The sequence below is a fragment of the Manacus candei genome, unplaced genomic scaffold, assembly GCF_025592945.1.
Source record: "Manacus candei isolate 608988 ecotype Guabito, Panama unplaced genomic scaffold, ASM2559294v1 h1tg000076l, whole genome shotgun sequence".
Taxonomy (NCBI): domain Eukaryota; kingdom Metazoa; phylum Chordata; class Aves; order Passeriformes; family Pipridae; genus Manacus; species Manacus candei.
In genome coordinates, this window is record NW_026138124.1 from 4,648,228 (window position 1) to 4,671,416 (window position 23,189).

General features: G+C 43.3%; 2 protein-coding genes and 1 long non-coding RNA gene across 7 annotated transcripts in view; 2 read left to right on the forward strand and 1 right to left on the reverse strand.

The window, feature by feature from the left end:
- The first annotated feature begins 1,367 nt into the window (after nt 1-1,367).
- Nucleotides 1,368-8,759, forward strand: LOC127480821 (uncharacterized). The gene is made up of 4 exons (XR_007908024.1): nt 1,368-1,521; nt 5,045-5,777; nt 8,426-8,546; nt 8,648-8,759. It is a non-coding gene; the product is annotated as an uncharacterized LOC127480821 (long non-coding RNA).
- IFT22 (intraflagellar transport 22) lies at nt 7,177-16,093 on the reverse strand. Of its 5 annotated transcripts, XR_007908020.1 has the most exons (7): nt 15,969-16,093; nt 15,670-15,749; nt 15,485-15,574; nt 14,633-14,835; nt 13,596-13,756; nt 7,949-8,141; nt 7,177-7,559 (listed from the first exon to the last, which is right to left on the reverse strand). XR_007908020.1 is itself a non-coding variant. In XM_051809348.1 (6 exons), exons 1-5 carry the CDS (start codon nt 16,005-16,007, stop codon nt 13,608-13,610), a joined length of 561 nt encoding a protein of 186 aa, XP_051665308.1. In that variant the 5' UTR covers nt 16,008-16,093; the 3' UTR covers nt 7,825-8,141; nt 13,596-13,607. The 5 variants fall into 5 exon arrangements, 4 of the variants coding, with proteins under 4 accessions (XP_051665308.1, XP_051665309.1, XP_051665307.1 ...); XM_051809348.1 differs by lacking the exon at nt 7,177-7,559 and having other exon boundaries at nt 7,825-8,141; XM_051809349.1 differs by lacking the exons at nt 7,177-7,559; nt 7,949-8,141 and adding an exon at nt 9,588-9,605.
- A 1,588-nt stretch (nt 16,094-17,681) lies between these two features.
- The window catches only part of COL26A1 (collagen type XXVI alpha 1 chain), a 180,310-nt gene continuing 174,802 nt past the window's right edge, over nt 17,682-23,189 (forward strand). Inside the window, exons 1-2 of the mRNA XM_051809850.1 lie at nt 17,682-17,833; nt 22,629-22,699. The gene's annotated coding sequence lies outside the window, so the exon portion shown is untranslated. The remainder of the gene's footprint in view (nt 17,834-22,628; nt 22,700-23,189) is intronic.

Here is a 23,189-nt window from a genome sequence, read left to right on the forward strand (position 1 = left end):
AAAGCTTTTGGAGAAAATTTACATTCATCTAAGTATTACCATAAAGAGGTTGGTTAAAAATCCCAAACCAGTCATGCTCTTTGCTTCAAAAGTTATTCTGGAATGCAAGGAATTCAGTCTGGAACAATTACATTATTTGCAATGGTAACTTCTTAGCGAACCCTGGAATAGTTTATGTGGTTAAAAACCTTTTCAAGAGCAATTGAAAAATTATGTTATCCCATCTATTGTTTAAAGGATTCCATGTGGTACAGTTCTTTGAATATGTGGGAAGAAAATGAAGCCAAAAATGAAAATTTGGCAGGCAAAAATCGAAGTGCTTGCATTGGCCCTAAATCCAGATATATGCACATTAATGATCTCATTTGAAAGATGTCTATATTAAGATCTGAGAGCTCTCTGTGTTCCCAAGGGACAGGCTCATTGAATATTGTGATGTACCATGAAACTAAACAGTTTTTCTTATTTCTTACCTCAAAATAACCAAGGAGTCAGAAACTCATTCTGTGTGAGTAACAAAAGGGCACATTGAGAGCACAGTCTTTTGGGTAACCTTGCTCAGCCATACATTAGAATTGCCACTGCAAGGAGACACAGCTCTGCCTTGCACTCCTTCATTGGCAGGTATAAAAATAAGCCATGACCCATTCAGACTCACTATACCTGTATTAACAAAATTATCTGCACACACTTCAACTGCTGCAGTACCAAGTCCAGCACCTCTACTTAAGTCACTGCTGAAGGCAGATTTGGACAAAGGCTCCCTCCTGCCAGCTCTGTCATTGCAGCAGGATTTTGCAGTAGAGGAGAGCAGGCACCAGAGTCAGTCACCACACATTTACCACACCTCACCCAGTAAAGCCCGGTGTGGGCCAGCACTGGGACCTCAGAGAGACCTCTGTTCATGAGATTATACTTTTCTTTAAAAAACCTAAAATAGCAGCAGGAGGTTCTGCTTCTTGAGGCTGTTTTGCATAGAAGTGTGACATGCAGTAGTGTTTCTCTAACCAACAGACCATGTCAACAGTAGCATCCCATGCATTCAACTTCCTGATCTTGAGTTGACCAGTTCGTTAACATCAACGAGATGAGTCATGTCAGATCTGCAAGACTGGGCCATTTATCTCATTTTCTTCCTCTGAGGCACAAGCAGATCAGATATCCCATAAATTCTAATGGTTTGCAATGCCCACTTGCCAAGAGAAGGAGGGAGTGTTGCAAGTACCATAAAATTCGTTGTCCCATGTGGGTCATATTAAATGGTGAAGCCAAAAGATTTCCCTGTTAAGGCTCCAGCAGCAATGCTCCTTTTGGAGTGTTTTATTCATCCAACCACTGTTAACCCTCAGTTTGTCCCTCTCAGAACTGCCTTTGGAGACATTTAAAAGAACAATACCCAAGAAATCTTCGTGTAAAGAGCAGACCAGGCAGCTGAAGAGATGCCACAGGATTTCAGAGGATCACCACATCTTTGCAAGTCCTTCAGCTGAACAAGCCCACCTTTTGAACAGTTGAATCCAGGTGGGTTTACTGGAAGCTCCAAAAGTGTAGCTCAAGGCCTTCCTCCAGGTGGGACTCCACAGCCTTTTCTGAGGCTCTGCCAATTCCTGCATATCCAGAGATGGTCCAACCAAATAGTTGTCAGTACAAGTTAAAATCCCACATCTTAGCTCAGTGGGTACACCCATATGGTCCAGCTGTTTCTCATCGATGCCATCCCATCCTTATGAATCCTTTTATTCCCTATTTTCCCTGATTTCTCCTAAGTGTTACAGTGGTCTCTCTATTTGCCTCTTTATTTCACTGGAGTGCCTTTTCCAGACCTATGTCCCTTAGATGCAGACACACAAAATATTTTGTTTTTCTATGGCACCTTCCACGGGAGAAAGAGCCTTTTAGTAGAGTCAGAAGAGGGGGAATTATCTTGGATTTACAGGCTGAGCAGACCCAGAGACACAGCCTGATTTTCCTGGGGATACACAAAAATCAGCAACAGGAAGGAAAAAACCTGAACATGTATCTCCTACCTCCCTATAGCTTTTTTTTTGTCATGAAGTGCATTTCCTTTCCTTATTCATCCCACCTTTAAAAAATACCAAAAATACTTCTGACCTTCTATGAAAAATAGCTGAAGACAAACATCTGTTGTAAAATGAATATTTCTGAGCAGGTGAAAGGATCAAAGAAACTCGTTTTCTATAGAATCTCAGTTTGATTCTCTCAAAAATGTTTGCTGCTGAGATAGCTTCCCTGCCTGGCTCTTGCACCACTCAGGCAGCAGCAAGAAGCTCCTTTCCCCTCTGAGACCACAGGAGGTTTCACATTACGTTGTTAACCTCCCTCGGATCATCTCCTCCGTGCACAATCCCAGTCACATTTACATGCAGACATAATGTCACTCAGCCCACTTTATACCACTTAAATCTCTCTCGTTGCCATGGGGAGCATTGATAAGGAACCAATTAGCAAATAAAATATTTGAGGACAGATGTGAAAGCCCCTACTCCGTGGATTTGTGTGTCACAGGCAGTGACATTTCATTTGGCATTTGTCCTTACCTGGCTGAGCTTCTTCCACTGCAATTTCAGCTACATTGTGTAGTCAAAACATGCCCTTCCCACGGGATTTAGAGGCTTAGACGTGCAACACTATCTGACCCGGGGGAATTTTTACAGCTCTCAGGAGAAGAGGGATCGCTTGGAAAGCGCTTTTCCGGCATGGAAGTGCCAAGAGCACCATCCAGTGCCTGAGCGGAGTAAACACACAGGAACTCGATGGCGCTGGGACAAAGGCAGCTCTGCACATCCCACAGCCCAGCCACACGTGGTGGGGTGCACGAGGATTTAATAAAATGCAGACGCTTACAGAAGGAACTTGGAAGGGAAGTCTGGCAAAGCGGTCAGCCTTTCAGGAGGACAGGAGGCAAGCTGGAAGATCCCATCTTTTAAGCTAGAGCTGTAGGCTGAGTTGAGTTACTGATGATTTAGGGAGCAAAAGATGCAAGGGAGGAGGAAGAAGAGGTGGCAATAGATGGAGCCGGTTAAGAAAAGCAGGTAATTAAATCCATGATGGAAAGGAGCTGCTGCAGAGAGAGAAAATCGGGCCAGATCCTGCAATCCTTCCCCTATGCAGAATTGAATCAGCAAAGGGAGACTAGGAAGGTGTGCTGGCAGCTGAGAAAATAAGGGAGAAGTGACCTCAGCTGCCACTGCCCAGTCCCAACAGCCTTGTATGGCTTGTCAAATGTGATTAGTCCTGGATTTCAAGAATAAAAATTATTTGGAAAAAGATTTTGCACACATGTGGGCCATAAGTAATAGTTCTTACTACATATGGCTACAGGCTGTTGGTGGGCTAGAGAGAAGGAACTAATTGGAGAACAAGGAGTCCTTGGGGCTAAAAGTGGGCACAGGCAGAAATTAATGTTATCTGTAAAGAAGTGATACCCAAAAAGATGTCCAAGAAAAAGCATGCAGCTTTTCCATGGAGTGGTAGCTGTGCAACAGTGTATGGAAACTCTGTGTAAACAAGGAAACAGGAGTTTGGCATATTATGAACTGGATATTTATTAATCAGAGATACAGAGTGCTGCAGTTTACCACAATATTTGTGGTAATTTGTCACTAACATGTTCTCCCTAAAATCAGACTTTGGGCATAGTATGGAAATGCTGTAATCCAAGACAACTCCTCTGTTGTGTTCAGCCTCACATGTGTTTGCTCTTACCGTTTTTATATTGAACTTGCAGAGCAAAACTCACTTCTTTGATTAATATTGAGCAGTGTTTTGTTAGTGCCCTGTGGCAGAAGTGCCCAGATGGAGTGGGTTGAATACTGAAAACATGAGAAGCATTTAGTGTTCTGTGGAGCTCTGTTAAAGGTGTCTGAATGGAACATCTGGTATCAAATCTTGGGATAAATCAGTTTGGACCTGCTCTGGGTCTGTGCTTTGTTCCAGCTTTACATTCCCTCTCTTCCTTCCTTGTTCCTAGAGCCAATAGATGATGGTTTATTGCCTGGTGCAACCCATTAAAGTCCCTTTGTTGAGGCTTGGCAATTAGTTGAGCAGAAAGAGTATAAAAATCACTTTGACATCTGGAGGGTTGAAATGGCAACGCTGACTTAAGATCTCCCTGAAAGGCTTTTTATCTGTCCTCAAGGTGAGGGAGAAAGAAGAAAGAGTGATTATCCAGAGACTTTGGGAAGATATTGCCTGATGTGCCTGCAGAGTGTAGCCCTGTTAGAGGGCTTATGTGTGTATAAAACATGCCTACCCACCACAGGGCCCTGATGTGGGCATGCAAGACCTCCCTGCCAGGGGAAATTATTGCTATCCCACTGCTCAGCACTGCCACATCCCTCTGCCAGTCCTGCTCTGTGGGCAAGAAAAACTCCTGCAGATTTGAAGAGTGAGGAAGGAAGACGGAGCCGTTGGGGTGTCGTGTGACTGACACCACACAACAGATGGAGGTGCCCATCCTTCAGTCCTACAGCACATTCCACAGCCCCAGCCTTCCCAAACACATCCCACTGCTGGGAACAGCCAGGAAGGGCAGGCTCACGTGGTTTTCACACCAAGAACTGTGGCTGCAGAGGCGAATCAGGTGCTGAGGCACATGGACACCTAATTTAGAAGTGTTCGAGATGGACTCCTGGCACTTCAGGAAGTGTTTCAGCTGAGTACACAGAGCTCCCAAATACCCTTTGGACATTTGGCTCCACTCTTGGGCAGATTTGCATGAGTGGTGTTTTTAGCTGCTCATGTGAGTGGTGTTTTTACCTCCAAATTTTACCAAATTTCCCTGCTCAGAGGCTCTGACTCCCAGAACTATGACCAAAGCCATGAAAGAACACCAAATGGGAATCCCTAAATTGCATTCAGAGTATTCTGAAGCAACTCCTTCCTGAGTAGTAACCAAGAAAAATGTCTCACAGTGTAACATTTTATGCTATTGAGAAAATAAGATATTTTGAGTTATATTCCTTTAAGATGTCTTGCTGTGTTTAAAGGGCTGATTTTCTTCTCTTTTTTGTTTTGTTTTCAGGCTTGATACATCAACCAAACTTCAGAGGAGCTGCTCTTGCCTCACACCAATGTTGAGACGAAAGAGAAGCAAGTTATTCATGTTTTAATGTTGTTTTGTGCCAGATGTTTTGCTGGTAGAAATCCATAGCTCCACAGGCACCCATTTCTTCAGGATCTGGAATGTCTGACACAATTTCTGTCTCCATTCTGGACGGTCTGTGAAGGAAGCTGCTTTATTTTGCAATATTGAATATTCATGCTGGGAAGTTATAAGGAAAAACAAAATAATGAGAGACAGGGTCTCTAATAAGCTTCCTGTCACATGAGGCTCTGGTTCTGGTGAAGCAGATGTGGTTGCTGACTTGTTTCCAAAATGTTTGTGGAGTGGTGATTAGATTCTGTCATACTGATGTTATATCTCTGTGATCTCATTCAATACAAGTAGTTCTGCAAACAGTGAAATATTTTTTTCCGATGGATTTATATCTTGGATTGTGTTTCTGCATAAATTCTCTGATGTTTAATGGGGATTGAGTTCATTTTAGCCTGTTTCTTCAATGAGAGATGAGTAATCTGTCTTGACTTGGCTGCCTACTTTCACAAAACTTGCAGGAATTAAATATCACAAGTATTTAAAATTTGAGTGGGAATTATGAACCAGTTCCAGAGTTATTTGGAGCCAACTCATATAAACAAACATAAACATGAGTCTCATTTTCTTTACAAAAGCAACAGGTAAGAAGCAATCTTCTGTTACTTTGTCCTTCTTTTTTACCTGCTTGATTCTATTTTTTTATTAGTGATCAATCATATAAGATATGCTTTGATTATAAAGCTGTGTGAAATATGAGACTTGTTTGCCACATTGAATAGATAATAAAACATCATTAATTTATACTTATTATGGGCCACACAAGAGATGACATTGCTTTTTATTGTCCTTGCCAGAGCAGGGGAAAGAGGTGACATGGATTTTAACTTACATGTTTGCACAGGCAAGTGCAGAGAAAGAACATTATTTTTCCTTTAGAATTCTCATAATTCTGGTTTGGAAAGGGAGAAAGGAAACCTAGAATTGAAAATGATCTTTTGTGTTGCTGAGTCCAGTCTTCTGCTTCTGCAGAGAGCCAAGTTCCCAGTCTTCTTCATAAAACAGGTTGTGCTATTCAAAAATATGCTCCTTTCTCTTTGTCATCCCTCCTATCCTCCCAGTTTCCCACTTTCTTTGGGTGTTTGCTCCAGAATTTACTTCCTTTGATAGGAAGAAACCCTTTAATTTCCATAATCAGTTTATGCATGTCTGCTCTTGTTCTGTGTTGTTCTATGTTCTTGTTCTTCTTTCCTAAAAAGTTCATTCCTGTAGGTAGCCATGTCTGTAAGGGGAATAAGGAAAGAAGAGTCTTCCAAGAGGACAGAAAATCTACACTTGGGCAAATCCTTAAGACACAAATCTGTTGGAAACTCGGCTTCAACAGCACTTAACATAAAATGTTTGTGTGTCTAATACTCCCAGGTTTTTCTGGGACTGGCAAATGAATTATTTAACAATGGAAACTGCACATGCATCTGCTTGGCTTCTGTGGGTTCATGTTATAGAAAACTGTAGGAGTGTTGTAGAGATCACAACTACCCAACTTTGTGTCATAGACCCTGTGTCTTCACAGGCCTCAGAAATTCCCATTTAGCTGAGTAGAGGAGAACAGAGTGGCAAGTCTCTGCTTTCATTGCTAATGCTTTGTAAAATAACCTTTATGGTCTGTAGATTCAGTCTTGTGCAGGTCTGTGTGACTTAGGATTTATTACACTGCACTTCATATTTGTGCATCTCTCTCCAGTTCCTGGAGAGGAAAGAAATTAAAGGTCTAAAAGGTTAGCTTGGTGTTAATAGATCGAGATATACCCAATATTTAACTTCCTTGGACAAAGGAACTGCTTCAAGGGCTGGCTTGTCCTGTTACAGTGTGACAGTGTCAGCCCTGTGTGCTGCAAACCTTCACCCAACCTTAGAAATAAAAAATAAAAAAGCCAAGTGTCTGCTCAATGGAAAACAGATGGAGTGTTCATTAGACATTACTTTTAATGATCTGCTTTAAAAGTAAAGATACACCATTCCAAGCAGAAGAAGGGCCTCCTAATAGCTGTGTTTAGGTCCCAGGCTCATTATCTGAGCTACAGATAAGCAAGATTGCAAGACCTTTGAATCATTGGAACTTCCAGTTAAGCTTGCCGACCATTATTAGAATTCCAAACACAGCAGAACTATTTTGGAGCCTTACCAATATTTTTTCCTGAAGATGTATCTTTATTTAATGATTCAGAGTTATTATGATGGGCCTGGCAGTCAGTTGCTCAGTTGCTGGAGTATTACCATTTAACCTAGGTCAGGATAAAAATCTGGGAATATTCACTGCAGGGCAGACCTTTTGCATCTTTGAGGGCCTGTTCTTCACAGTCCACCTCGGTGTGACTCCCCCAAATGGTGTTGCTGGCTGTGAGAGGTGACCCCAGCAGTCTAGAAAGCCTGAAGATCCTTCCTGAAAAGATAAACCCTGCATTCTGTGCCTGTAGGTACTAAATCAACTTTTGGCATGTAAAGAACAATGCAATCCCAGGGTTTTAGGCATAGATGGCTGCTGCCAAACCACAAGAAATGCTTTTGTCTGGAACTCATGGAGCAGTAACATAGCAATGGAGGGTGTACCCTTGTCTGTTATTCCCTCTGAGCAAATTCTCAGAGACATGTTACCAGGATCCAGATAGATTTCATGGAACTAGGAGAGAAATGGGCTTTAATTTTCTTATAAAGGGAGGAAGAGACAATAGAACTCAGCAAAACATGTGGCAAGTTTTGTTTCTGTCTGAGAGTTATGCAAGCAAAATCCAGTGCCCATCCTCAGACAGCACTCTCCCAAGTGAGACTCACGTGAGGGAACTTGTGTTACTTTTCTTCTTAAAGCCTTCAAAATTGCTTTATTTCCTCTGCATATGTGTAAATACAGCCTTATGTCTTCAACTGATCTCCAGCTGGTGAGTATGAGTCAGAATCCAAACTTCTCAAAGTTCAAGGAAATTTAGAGCTGATGTTCTGGTTCACTGTCACCTCTGTAGAAAAATACCTGCATGAATAATGAGAAATAAGCCTCTTGTTTTCATAAGAGGGACCAGAAGGATCAAGTTCAGCAAAAGTCTATCACAAACTGTTAATTAAGCACTGTTCTGAAACCAGGTTTTTCCCACTCTGTTAGAAACCTTCTTCAATTTCCAGACTGGAGTTATTAGTGGCTGGTTTGTTCACATATATTACTGTGCCAAAGCTGTCTTTTAGTTTAGATTATACACAAACAGAATGTGAGTATTAGGTTTCCTCTGCTTTTTGTCTCTTTTGGGGAAAAAAAAAAAGAGCTTAAATACAAGGTCACCTTGTGTTCAAGGTCCAGTTATTTCCTCACACAATTCAAGGGTGGGGGGAGAACAAGCAAAAGGAGCAGATGACAAAGATGACAAGAGTGCTTTATATTTAGGTTTGTGTACCTTAGAATGATCCAGCAACAGCATCCCTCCTCCTGTTATCTTATGTCCAAGTAAATACAGTTAATTTTCTTTCTTTGGGTTATATTTGCAGAAATCAAGCAAATGCCTTCTCTCCCTGTGTTATAGAGTGTATTGGGATCCAGTTTTTGAGAAAATGTGTTTATTCTCTTTCATTGTACCCCTATTTTATGCCTTCGACATTGGAGCATAGATATACTCCTCCCCTTGTCATTATTTCTTCTTGAAATAATGACTAATCTCTATTTTCTTTACTCTGGTACCTCAGATCACAGTTGAAAAGTTATGCCAGCAAATTTCCCCAGGTTGTTAAATTGCTTATGGTTTAAAAGTTCATTGCAGTTGAAAGTTTTGCTATTCAAGGTTAAATTGTTGAGGTAATCCTGGATCACAAGTTGTTGAATTGTTTGTAATCAAGTTTTTCATTGATGAAGTTAACAGTTTAAAAGTACACAGTTTAAAACTGTGAATGGTTACAGTCAAGTTGAAAGCATAGGATATCCTTGAGATTTAAAGAATAGGCCTAGTGTTGCATTACCAATTCCAAAAAGCTTTCAGTGGAAGAATTAAGAAGTCTCCTTATTTTACCATGCCAATTTATAGTTAAGCAGTTATGTCAGCTGACTGACATAACTTAGAAGCATAAAAGGCAGGACCCATGTTAATAAAGTGTTCCATTTTGCACCTAACATTGAGGTGCAAACCCTCAAGTGTGTGAACCCTCATCCCTGTGGGGCTGTCGAGGACCCTGAGAGAGCCTGTTTGCCACAAGAGGGGAAAAAACAATACAATTGTTTCCTTCTTCTTGTCTCATTGAGTGGCCTTTTCCTGGTTTAGTGTAGCTTTGTGAGCATGGGTTGCACAAGCCAGTTCCACCATCCTGGTGATTACAGCACGAGGTGAGAGGTTTCAGATACTCCTGGTTGTGAATAAATGATTTTCAGAGGATGAACTCTCAGCAAATTCCAAGCAGGTGCCTCTCTGAGGTGTTTAGTCACACAAACCTCAGTCGCTCAGGGGGGAATCTTGTCCTAAGTGAATAACATAAGATGGATCAGTGTGAAAATCCACACCTGGAAGTTGCTTCCTAAAGCAGCTCCATGTCAGCACCCTGCAGATTTTAAAGTGAGGGTGCAAACCCCCAGCCTGGCTGGACACTGTACAGGGTGGTGGCCTCTGTGACTCCCTCGAGTCACTTGGCAGAGCAATAATGGAAACGGGAACGTGGGATTTCTTATGTCTATTGTGTCCATTGGAACAATACTGCTGAGAGCAACTGGGACCAAAGGCCTGGCCTTCAAAATATCTGACTTGAAAAGAGAGCTGCATTTTTTTGGTAAGGTCCAAATGTGTTTCATTCAGCTTTGCTGCTACTCCCAGAGCTGAGTTGTAAAAAAGTCACACATCTGGGCTGCGCTGCCTGGAACTGTTTCTGTCATCCCAAGCAGTTTTTGGCTTCATTGTGTTCTGGGTGTGCAGCAAAGAGCTTGTAAGAGCAAACCCTTAACTGAAGAGCTTAAATGTCTTGAATCACCAGCCTGCAGGGTAGCCATGGTCTTTAACTTTATAGATATAAACCTGAAGTCTTAAAATTCTGCATTTCTAGCCCTGCAGAATTCTCATTCAGACTGCTCCCTGTCAAATTTCCATGCTGACTCCATGTCCAGGCAGGTCAACTGTCCAAAGGAATGATGGACCAAGTGCTTTCATGGGAGATAAGTGTGAACTTGAGCAGAGCTCACCAATAGCTATAAAGTTTTTTGAAGCTATACAGCAATAAAACTGAAAATAATTTCAGTACATCCTAAATAAAGGGATGTAAGATGTCAGGATTATCAATATTTAATGCCAAGTGACAAAATAATGTTGCACCTCAATAGTTCCTGTTAAAGTAATGGGTTGTTTTCTCACTGCACAGTTGGCATACCCTGGAGTCTTTGGATTCTGCACTGTGGAGGCTGAATGTGTTAGAATTAATTAATTAATATTTAAAATGTTCTATGCCCCTCATTCCAGCCTCAGTTCCCCAAAGCATGACAGTGCAGGTGATCACAGAAAAGCCACTGGAACAAATAGCTACTGAATTCCAGTGTGGTCAAGGATCCACAGAAAGGACAGGGAACTTGGAGACTCCCAGTTTGTGCATAGCTGATCCAGAGCAGGGGTTTGGGGACCGTGGCTGCTGGCAGGATGAGAAGGGGACACGAGGGGGACACTCTGAGAGCCTGAGGACACCTAGAGAAGGCCACATGTGTCTGGAGGAGCTGGCAGGCTTGCCTAGTTCTCTGCCTTCCCTTCCACTTCTTGGAAAGTCCATCCAAAAAAAGCTTTTCCAAACTTCCCAGCATGGTGGGCAGCTCCTCAGTGTGGAAGAGTAAAACACAGTGCTTTTGCTGCAAACTTGCTGTCCCCTTCTGCTCCTGAACTGTTCCTACTCGTGGTTAAACCCGTGCCTTGCCAGCCAACTGATTTCCACATGCTCCCACTTCCCTTTACACTTTTCTGAGCAGTTCTTTGGCCTCTCAAAAAGCATGGACAGAGCACAGGACAGTCATCTCCCAACCACGTGGCTTCAGGCACACAAACAGACCTGCACATCCCAAGGAGTAACTCTGGGATGGGGCGTCCCTGGGGGCTCTGCAGACTCCAACAGCACAAAAGGGCGGGTTGGGAAGGGCAGACAGAGACCTGACTCTGCTCAGCTGGCATTCTCATACCTCCCTTCCAAGCAGGTGCCTCTGATGGCCTGTTTCATAAATCATTATTGAAAGATACCTCTGAATAAATACTTTCTCTTCTCCAGTACTAAGGATTAATTTTGCATGAGTCTGTGTGTTTACTCTGTTCTTCAGCAGGGACAGAAATTACTCTCTTGGCCAGATTTTACAAATGATGTTCCACATTTATTGCATATTATGACCTTTTTGGATGATACAAAGTCAAGTCTAGGGATCTGTCTTTCTTATTTTTCTTCTCTAATGAACAGTGTGTTGCAGTATAAAGACACCTGTAATTTACATCCTTTATTTGAGATTAAAGTAAGCTCATGATTAACATATTATATGAAGCAAGGTGGTGAACAGGAGAGTTCATTGACTTTTCAACCCTGGAATCACCCAAACACTGTTTTACATTCCAAATAAAATATTTGCTGGGTTTCACACCAGTCTTTTACCAGTGTGTATCACAATGTTGCTGTTGGGAAAAACTGAATTTATTAAGGCAATATATTTTAAAAATTGGCTCCAGCACCACACAGCTGGCAACAAGGAAAAAGTAATCTAAGGCAGCATGTAAAAAACTGTTCTTTAGTTAGATTGTGAATTTTCCAATAACTGCCTCCAGCAGACCACCCTATGACACTGATTGCAAGCACATAAAGCCTGATGGTTCCAAAGTCATATAAATAAAACGTGGATGTTGAAATGCCAACCTCCCACTATTTGCCTCCAACCTTTTCTTTTCATCTCTTCACTGCTTATTTTGCTTTTTTTCTTTCCTGGTGTCCTTCCTCTCACTGATGTTTTCCTTCAGTACCACCTCCCTCTTTGCCTCCCAGAACCAAGGGGAGGTTTCAGCTTTAATGGCACAGCAGGAGCCAGCAGGCAATGGAAAGGAGCTGGGGTGGATTTGGTGAGGACACCAAGCCCCCAAAAAGCAGAAGAGTGCAGGTTATTTGTGTGTGCGCACAACTTCACACACCCAGTGCCCACCTGAGCAAACCAGAGGAGCAGTTTAGGGCAGTTCTAAACTGGAGCCCAGCTCAGTATGGTTCAGAGTGTTATTTGTAGCCAGGAGTTTGATGACCTGGAGCTGTTCTAAGATCTTTTAATTTTTTACCTCCCATGCCATTGCATAAGGACAGGCCACTCATCACTCAGAAAAGAGCTATGAAAATAATAAAAATAGATTAATTAACGTGGAAGAAAACCCAAGAAGCTCTCAATCCTGTTGTCTGGAACTAAAATACATCTGGTACTTCCTGGTTTATAACATACTTTGTGTAAAGGCTGTTTACTCTTTGGCTGTTTGGGTTGGTGACAAGTTTTTGTAAATGTCTCTTGTTAGACCTAAGTAGGGTGAAATGTTTATCTCTTGTTTTCCTTACTAAAAATTAAGCAAGTTGTTAAGAGTTTCACAAAACTATAATTAACTTTCCCTTTGCGAACAGAACATTTTAAAAATGTTTTTATTGCCTTAGTAATGAGTGTTACAAAAAATGTCTTCCACAGCAAAACACACTAATAACAGGGATGAGTGCAAACCAAACAAGTCAAAGTAAATTATCTATGAAACCACTTATTTTAATGCAACAGGGAACAGTAATAAAAGTTTCGAAACAGCTTTTCCTCCTTTGAGAAAGCAGAACTATTTTTTTTCTCTGTTGGAGCTCCTGACATAGGTCAAAATATTGCACTACACTGAGATTTCAATTCTTTTCCTCCCAGAGGGACCTAAACATTGTCCTCACAACATGTGTATTTTGTTGGAATAGAAGAAAAACCTAGTCCTGAGAAGGACTGCAACCAGCTCTGTCAGGCCAAGGCAACGGCTGGGCAGGAAGAACATAAAACAACGTGGATTCCACACCACAACTACTCTCAGATCTCTATTCCAGTCAGTGTGTACTGACTTCCAAGGGCATAACTTGCCCAGGAACCCAGCTAACATGAGCCCTTTACTCAGATGCTTCAGCCCAACTCCACAAATCTCCTGTTCTGTCAGGCCTCATTCCCTGACCCCTCTGCACAAAGGGCTTCTGTGAGGGATGACCCAAACCTTTCTCTTCTGGTCCACACTAACATATTAAAAAATCCCTTCCTGTACTTCTGATGCCAAAGTGCAGGTGTAAAGTTACCCAGACTGCTGGATGTGCAGCCCTCTCCTTGGCACCACAGCTCACCTGATGTCAGCACTTCCTTCCAGGCTGAAGTGTTTATAGGCTGGCAAATTCTCCTTGTGAGGACCCATTCACAGGCTTACAAGGGGGAAACTATAATTTTTTCTTCCCTGTTCAGTACCTTTTTTTAATGTTATGAGATAATTGACATTTCTTCCCTCTCTCTGCTCTCATTCATTATGGTGATAATGCTTCTGAAGTATTTCATGAATTCCATCCGAACATCTTCAGGATCTTCCTCCAAGTTGGAATGTATTAGTTTTAGCTTGTTCAGTGGGTAAGCTTTGAAAGTAAATAAAAAACAATTAAGTATATTTCTTTTAAAAAAGAAATAGTCACGAAGTCATGGGACAGCTCATGTTGGAGTCAGCTGGAATTCAGTAGTACCCAGTGTTTGATACCCCAAACAAAACATGAAGAAGAAATGCAGCAGAGCTTGTCAGCTTTACAAACAAATCCAGCTTAATGCTAAATTAAATTCTTCAAACAGTATTATTAAAGCTTAAAGTCTGGTTTTGGAGTCATATTCAGTTAGACAGAATCAAACAATTCAGCACCAAACTACAGTTTTACTGCTGAAGTGATGTGACATTTTTTGATTACTTCAAAGTCACGGAATCATACAGTTATATTAAATATGTATTAATATATTAATACTTATACCAAATATGTAGTTGTTTGAACACTGGAACAGGTTGCCCAGAGCGTGTGTTTTCACTGATATAAACAGCCACAAATAATTTTGCAGTATATAAGGCACTGATTTTAAAAGGGAGATCATTAGCCTCTTATTTCAAAGGGCTCCTGTTCTTTTGATTGATAGAATGCAGACTTAAATGGCCTCAAAAGTTAACAAAAAACCATCCAATGGAAGAACCAAACTACTACTGATGAGGAAATATGGCAGGAGTTCTAATTCCTGGCTCAGCTGCAAAGTTACTGTGTGACTTTAGAGAAGCCACTCAAAACTTTGCTTGCCTTTACTTTCCCTTTTGTGAAACAGGAATATCCTTGAGATCAATTATTTCTGGTGTTGCAGAGTGTTCTTTAATTGGCAGATTCAAATGAGAAATGTAAGCCATAAGTTATGAACAATTTTAAAGACACAGAGATCAGTGAAAAGCTCCGAGTTACAGGTGGAGTTTTCCATCTCCTTACCCAGGGACAGGTTTTCTGTGTCCTCTGCACTGCCTGGCTTGTGATGTGCCACCAGGAGACACTGACTGTCGAGCAGTGGCTGCTGCTGCACGAAGCAGGAGTACCACATCTCAATTTCTTTCAGGTGACTGGGCAGCTCAGGGTTGAAGATTATTATTACCCCATGAGAGTCCTTCATCAGAGCTGGCCAGCACGTTTCAAACCTTGAAAGAACAGCACATGGCAAGATTGACAGCTGGACAACAGAAACATGCACCCAAACACCCTCAAGTTTTCTTCTTCCCTCTTCAAAAAGACATCTAAGTGTGGCTTTTTTTAATTATAAGATCAGTAATCTTGCCAGTGATCTATATATTCCAACTACTTTGTCTTACCTACTATGCTACTTGGTCCCATGGTTTGCTGACAATCTGCTATTTGGTCAAGTGCTTATTTCACCTTTTTCCCTAAAAATGGATCTGTCCCTTTCTCAATTGTATCTTTTGGAAATTTAGGGCTCAATCATATACATACACTGTTTGAAGTTCACTCACATAACAGCTTCAAGGAGATAAAGGCCATTACAAGTGGGCCTCTGTCTCCTTTACCTGTAATTCCATTTCAGGAGCTGTGGACTTTACTGGTATATTCAGTAAATATTTTGCATATATTATGCAAAACAGAGTTCAGCTGTGATCATGGCAGAGAGTACCTAATGTCAGATGCTTTACAGCAGAAGCTATAGAAGGATATATTGGGCTAAAGAGTCAGGAATATTCCTCGTCTCAAACAGATCACTGGTTTTAGGCCTGAGGTCTGAATAACCTGTGTAAACATAAATATCAGGGGTTAAGTACCAAGGACGTGGCTTACTTTTGGTCACCACTGCAATCCCACAGCTCGAATCGACACCCAGCTCCCTTGCTGTTCCCATTCAGGTTTGGCTTCTCATACTCCAGGATCCTGCGGGAAGTGATGGATACACGGTGAAACACGCTCCTGTGCAGCAGCACAGCAGAGCTCGGGGTCGGCACACAGAGCTCGGGGGTCTCGCTCACCTCACCCCCTGCGTCGGGCTGTAGCTCCCGATCCCTTCCGTGCTCTCCGACACGAAGTTCGCCAGCACCGACTTCCCAGACTGGCCGAAAGACACCCGGCAGGAATTGAACGCGCCACAGCCACAGTGCCCACCCGAGCCCCCCAAACGCTGCCCCTCCCGCTCAGCCCCGGGCCCTTCTCCCTCCCTCCTGCCGCAGGGCTCCCGCGGGGCTCGGGGGGTCCCTGTCGAGGGGACTCTCTCGGGGGGTCTCTGCCGAGGGGACTCTCTCGGGGGGTCCCTGTCGGGGGTCCCGCTCACCTCTCGCGGCCCCACCAGCAGCACCTTCGCCCTCAGCATGGCGGGAGGGGGGGGGACGGCGCCCCCCCGCGGCCGCTGCCCGGCAACGCGTCCGCGCGGGAGGGAGGCGGGCGGTGATTGGCGCTGCCGCCGTCACGTGACGGCGCGGGGCGGGGCGGGGGCGGGGCGCGCGAGGGGCTCGCGGCCGCCGTGAGGGGGCGGCTCCGTGAGGGGGCGGCTCCCTCAGACCCCGCGACGTCCGCGCCGCGTCCCCACAGTGTCCCCTCAGTGCCCCCTCAGTGCCCCCTCAGTGTCCCCTCAGTGCCCCCACTGACCCTGTGTCCCCAGACACTCGCTGTGTCCCCGCTTCGTCCCCTTCGTGCCCCCACAGTGTTCCCAGAACGTTCCCGCTGTGCCCCCGCAGCGCCAGCAGTCCAACCCCGCAGTGTCCCCACGGTGCCCCCGCCCCGCTCCGCCCGCGGATCCGTCTGCCGGAGTAAGTAGGTCTCACAGCGAAAGGGTGAAGGGATCCTTTACACTCCGCACGCTGATCTGGTCCAGGGGAACACGGGGTGACCAGCGGGGAGAAGGGTGAAGTCCTGCTGGCTGCTTTCACAAAGGGACAAGATTCCCGCACGGGGCTCCCTCCAGCTGTGCGATTCCTGAGCACTGAGGAGCGGAGGGACAGCTCAACACTCTGAGGGCAGGAGGAGGAGAACGTGGAAGGTCCCTCTCAGACCATTTTTCTGCCCGTAGGTACCAAACTTTGAGCCATGAGCAGATAAACCTCCACTATTCCCCTGCAACATTTCAAGGAAAGATGCAATAGGGACCACCAAGCCCAAACCTGCTGGCCGCCCACAGTGGGTTTGTAGCGCCTGTAAATCCAAAGCAGTGAGCCCTGAGGGGACCCCCAGCTTTTGTGTCCATTATTGTGTGGCAGCGAATCCTTCTGCCTGCACCGTTTTGGGGAGAGGTGTCCCCTTGGTCCCTCTGGCCTCTGGAAAGCAAGAGCCAGATACTAAACACACCTAAAACTCACACGGTGCTCCTGTGTGTCCTGGTGTCCCTCACTCATCCCATCCTTGCCTTGTTTCATTGCAATTTTACCTGCAGATTCTCCTTGAAAGGACAATGAAGCCAAGCTCCTGGAGATTCTTATTAAGGCTCGTTAGGGGAAGCAAGAGGCTTTATTAAATTGCAGCTTCTAAGAAAATAAAACATCTGGCAGACAGATGTGCCGCCTCAGAGCTGTTTAGTGCCCAGGTACAATAGCACTTTTAGACAAGCTTTCAAATAGGGCCTCTAGGCACTACCACAATGTAAATGTTTATTATTAGTACTGCTAATAAATGTGAACCAGAATTGCCCTGCTCTCACTGAGGGGGTATAATCTTCTCTATCACACTGGAGACTCATTTGTTGTTTCACTCCTTACATTGGGATAGTTTAGGATGGTTCAGTGTGGCAGTGGCACCTCACCATTCACACAGTATTTTAAACTTCAGAAAACCCTCTGTTTTCAGGTTGGTGAGACAAAGACAATGAAAAAACACTAGTTGCAACTAGCACTGAATTTGATTCTGCTGTAGCAGATTGGAAGTGTGTTTTCTGCTTGTGAAGGTCCATGTGTGATACAGGACCAAATTCACAATGAACTGGGAAAACTCCTATTAATCCTTTCTGCAGCTCTGTTGTTTTCCACGTTTCAGACCCACAACTTGCAAAGGAAAGACAGGAAGGGTGGCCCAGAGAGAAGAACCAGGACAGCCTCTCACATTAGCTGGCACATGGTATTAGCTGCCATTAGCACTTGAAGAGAAATGTGTTATGAAGGGAACTATTGTGGACAGCAGCACAGAAGAGGGGAAAAAAAAGACTAAGAGGTAACTGAAACTGGGTAAAACTGGCTGTTTGTGCAGCTGCCCAGAAAGCAATTAGGATTAATTTTTAGATGAAGTGTCAGATAGGGTCTTTGTGTGTTTATATTAGCCACTGAAGAGTAAGGAGAGCACAGCTAACTAAGGCTGCAATTTTGGGATTTATCCATGTGATTTAGAGCTTGAAGTCACTTTAGAAAGTGGGAATTAAGCTTTCAAGCCACTTAGGGTGACGTTTTCAAAGGCATCTAAGTCAAGTACACTTGATATTATCAAGATCTGCCTTAGGCATATGGGTAAAGTTATGTTAGTTGCTGGTGTATTGTTTGCTGAGAGCACATGTGTATGAATCATTTTGCTTCTCTTATTTAAAACTCTTTGTCAGACTACAACAGTGAGAAAACTCCAGCAGTAAGTGAACTACTTCCAGACAATGCTGGTAATGTCTTTAGGTCTTGCATTTATTAGCTGGCTGGTTTTCCACCATAATGTTTTGGTAGCAAACAAAAATTATCATCTCCAGTTGATTCTCTGTGGGCAGATCCTCCTCCTTCCTTCAAAAGCCAAAAGCAACTGCAAGGTATCAATAATATTTCAACAAAAGTGTTCTTCACTCTAGAAATGCCAGTGAGAACTCGAGTGAGGAGACACAGCAATTGCTGTACCAGGGCATGTGATGATTTTTGCCTGAATTGCAGATCAGAGGACTTTGCCTCCAAGTTAGAGGTCTGCAGGTTTTACTGGAAGCAGCAGTAAAATGTAGTGCCAGTCACCTTTCAGATAATACTTGAGCACTTGCAAACCATTCAGTCTTTCAGAGAACACTATTTTGCATTGTATTTCATTTAATGTGGCATATAAAATTTTTCCTATGAAAACAACTAAAAAAAAATAAAAATCTTTCATAAGCTTTTTGTGGCTCAGTGCTGGTACTTTGTTTAATGTCCTGTAACAATGTTTCCAAACTTTGGAAAAAAACCCCAAAATACCCTAGAGCACTGGAGTTGTGTGTGAAAATGCTGCCTTGGTTAGAAGTACAACCACATGGCACAGCTCACCATGAGAGGGGAGGCTCTGCCTGGTTGCTGTTTGTTGCATGACATTTATTGTGTGTGTGCAGAAACAGCTCTTCAGTGGGTGCAGGCAGGGACCTGCACTACATCCTCCACTTATTTATACTCGTTCATCTGGGGGCAAGGCCTAGAACAGAGGAATTGAGAGGAAGGAACACCTATTTTTGAGCACTGTAGCCCGTTATTAAAAATGAAGGAGAAAATCAATATTGCAATCTCAAGGCTTGTTGCTTAGGAAGCTCAGGGCAGGGATATGTCTCCAGGGCTCGAAGTGTAGTTGATTAAGTAAATGATGGTTTGGATGAAGTGTGGCAGCTCTCTGGAAAAAAGTTTTGGTAGGGCTATGAAAAAGGAGAAAATGGAAACAGGACATTAAGTTGCTTTGACAGGGGTGCAGTGGAGCCCTGCTCTTTGTCTTGAGTCTGCAGGGTAACACTCAGTTCAGTGTCTCTCAGGAAACTTATTCTGAAATAAATAGGAAAAGCTCATGCACAACCTCGTTGCTTGGCTCATGCCAACACATTGTCAAGGACTACAACTCTGATCGATCTGTGGCCTCAAAGTCCTTCCCAGAGGAGATGAGGATCTTTATTTCCATTTTATAGATGGAGAAACAAAGCAGAGGAAGGTTAAATTACTTGTCTGAGCAGCCCACCAGCTGACAGGAGATCCAGATTAATTAAAATGCCTCTAAATGTGAGTTCTGGCCATGGCCAGGCATGGAGGAGGCAGGGGGGGCCAGACAACTCAGGCAGACAACTTAGTGGCCAATGCGTTCTCCTGACCAGTGGCCATGAACTCAGTGCCAACTTAAGCAGCCCATTCTCCCAATGACCCTTCATCAAAGTCAGTGGAAGTTCCCAAGGGATTAATTTAACTTGCTCCATTCATGCAGTGGCATATAGACAAAACCCTGCCTCCATGACCACCAAAAGACACCAAAATTCCCTGATTTGTGAGTCACAATATGCAAATCCTGAAGTAGGATTTAGCTCCTAGGGTTTAAATCTTCAGGTCCAGCTGCAGATGATGTCTCTGATGGATGTTTTGCTTATTCCAGAGCGGTTGCTCTGATCCCAGTCCGTGGAGCAACAGTAACACCTAGTGGCTGAACGTGCCAGTCCCTTCCTCCTTTCCTCGCTCCCCGTCACAAAGTAGAGTTGGAGGGCACACGGTGTGATTGACAGTTTTGACTTGCAAGGCCAACACTCGGGATCTCCAGGGATTTACCATTTTCCTTTCAACCCCCCACCACGTTCTGGTTTCTATTAAAAGTGGTAGATGAAATATGAAACTCTTCCTCCCACCCCCCAAGCCCCTTCACTTTTCTGGCTTATGGAGGAGGTTGTTCCAGTCCATCTTGATCTGTAGGTGGGTGGGCTGTGAGTGACCGAGCCTACTGCTTCCAGCTTGGAGCACTCAGATTTCTGTCAGGAATCCAAGCTTTTTTTTCTTTTTCTTTTCCCTTTTCTTTTTCTTTCTTTTTTCTTTTTTTTTTTTTTTGGTCTGAAAAAGATCAAGCAGATCATCTGGTGGAGGTTGGTGACCTCAGTGCATTTGATAATGTGGTGTTAACTTGCCTGTGTTAAGGCAGACCAAACCAATCAGTTCCAAGAAGTACCATTTCCTAAGATGTGGTATGTGGGATTGTTTGCCACGATCTACTGGGACTGCTAATTCATCAGAGAGGGACCCCTAGAAAAACAGCATTAGGGAGGAAAGAACCCACAGATGTTTATTGTGTTAGCAGGAAAGCCCTTCAGAGGGTCTTCATTCTCCCTCACAGGGGAAAGGTTCAATTTTTCCATGGAAAAAAGACATTAAGCAAAAGTACTTCTGCTGAAGCCCAGATCATTTGCATTTGTAAATAGAGCCTCAGCTCTTTGTGGGAGTTACATTACTGAGACACTATGGGCTTATCATATTCATGCTGTTTAATTTTAGGCTTCTGGTTTAGGTATTCTGAACTACCCATTAGGAGGGTCTTCACTGCCTGTTGACAGAGCCTGGGCTCTTAATTTGCACTGTGGACACTTGCTCTTTTCCACAGGATTTTAACTGGATCACCACCGACTCAAAGAGCAGCATTTGTCTCCCTTCACACCCCCAGCTCTCCATCTGGCTTCCTCACAATTACCTGTTTAGATGGAACTGATTCAATTGAAAACCAGTCTGGGATGAAAAAATAAAATCAAAGAATCAGCTCCATGCCCCCCTTTACTGCACAACAGCACAACCCCCCCATGCTAACAGAAAGAAGGTAACGAGGACCAGCGGGGACGTGGCCAAGTGGGACAAGGATGGGACCATTTCTGTTGTCTGCTGTGCAGATGTACAGTAAATTAAGGAGTGCATATAGTCCTAGAATTAGTCAGACCTCCTGATTTGGTGTTCTTGATACCTGCTTGTGAGAGCAGTCAAAGAGCCTGATGGTGAGAAATAAGGAATATTGTGCTGGGATGTGTCAGGCACCCTTTACTCTTAGAAGAGAGAGTGTGGCAGCCTTGCTGGGCTGGGCAAAACCCCTTCCTCTGTGTTTGGTAAAAATGACATCGGAGGTGGTAGACCTGAAAGCACTCAAACGAGACAATGAAAGGATAATTGTTATTTGTGATTCACAAGGGCTCTCGGAACCTTTTCTATTAGACCCGTCTGTTTTTTGTTTGGAATATAACATTTCAAAGTGAGCTTTGTTTCTCCCTGGCAGCTGTGGTGTCTGCCACCCGTGTGGGGCTGCAGAGGCTTATTAACATTGTCTGATCCAGTTATTCACTCAAGGCCAGACCCTCAGTGACTTCATAGAAAGAAAGCAAAGAAGTGTGTAATGTCCTTAGAGGGACTGCCATGTGCCCTATAGGAGAGGAGAACCTACTGACAGGAAGATTTTGTTTTCTCTCATTTTCATTCTCTGGTTTGACTTATGTGTTACTTTGGAGTTTGTGGCCAAACACGGGAGTTCCTTAACCCCACGATCCTTCCAGGCATTATGTTTCTGTTAACATCCTGGGTCAAGGCAGCTGGCTTTTCACAGGGCTCCCATTCATTTTCATTTAAGGCTCAATTACCTCTTGGCAGTATGCCACTAGAGACAACAGATTTATACCAGTAATTAGTATGTTTTGAGAAGTCTGGAATAAAATCCTCTTTTGCTTTGGTACCTGGATACAGTGATGAATTCTTAACTCTACACCCTCGACTTAAAAATCTGTAGGCTTGATAATTTTGCCTCAATTCCCTTTAAAACCTGCTAAAAGTAGTATATTAGTTTCCAATGCTTGGCTCACTTGCAAACTCTTCATTTGAAATTCCCTCCTTAACATCTTTGGGCTCACAAATAAACATGTATGAGACTGGCACTCTGAGCGGGACCTGCTGCAGCTGAACCTCCTTCCATGTCTGCAGGTGGGGTTTGAAGCAAAGTGTTGTACTGTGTGTTTTAAACACCAGGAGGAATGTTTTGGAAATATAAAAAGGGAAGTGGGTTGGGTATTATAAAAGAGTTCATATTTAATACAGATTTTTGATTGTGTAGCATTAAGTGGTTCGTTATTTTATTGTTCTTCAATAATTTGAGAGCTTAAATCTTCTGCTCTTGGCTTGGCTAGTGATGCTGTCTTGAGCTGGGTTATAAAAATACTATGCTTCACCTAAGCACAGATTGTTATAGTTTTCATCTTAATTAGCAAGCTGCAGATTAATACAATCACTCTTTCTTTCTTTTGCCATAGAAGTTCAGAAGTATAATCTGCACTTGTGAGAACACAAAGAATTGGACTGGAAGCATTCCAAACTCTTTACTGTAAGTGTTCAAAGATTTAATGGAGTCTTCAGTCATAAAAATCTTTAATTTGAACTAGACCTTTATGTTCTCCATTCTTAAATTCACCATTTTTATGTCCAGGGGATTTCCTGTTATCCAAGTATGGATGGAGGCCCTTTGTTTCCCTCTGTGTGTGTTTTCTAATTCAAATCAAATGTGTATGTCAGTGGTTGATTGCACTTAACCTCCTTAGGTTCATATTTCTTATTTAATTGCATTACATTTTAAGGTTTAAGGCTATGTATTTACTGCAGTTAATAGCACACCATATTTTAATGAAGCTGTTATCTTCTGCAAGTATACACAGAACAATGGAGATTGATTGTAGAGGATCTTTTAGAGAAACTGTATCTCAAAGCCATTTAAAATGAATAAACACAGTGGAGAGTTTTAGTTAATGTAGCTCTTTACCTGCCACAGCTTCAAAACTAAGGAAATGAATGGTTGGGTTACGAAGGCTGTTTGTTCT

Bases quoted from the DNA above. Each gene is read 5' to 3' on its own strand.
- IFT22 (XM_051809348.1), bottom strand. From the start codon at position 16,007: ATGCTGAGGGCGAAGGTGCTGCTGGTGGGGCCGCGAGAG. The intron at 15,575-15,669 runs GTGAGCGAGACC...CACTTCCCGCAG, and splicing joins AGCCCGACGCAGGGGGTGAG to GATCCTGGAGTATGAGAAGC. The intron at 14,836-15,484 runs GTAAGCCACGTC...TGTTCTTTCAAG, and splicing joins GATTGCAGTGGTGACCAAAA to GTTTGAAACGTGCTGGCCAG.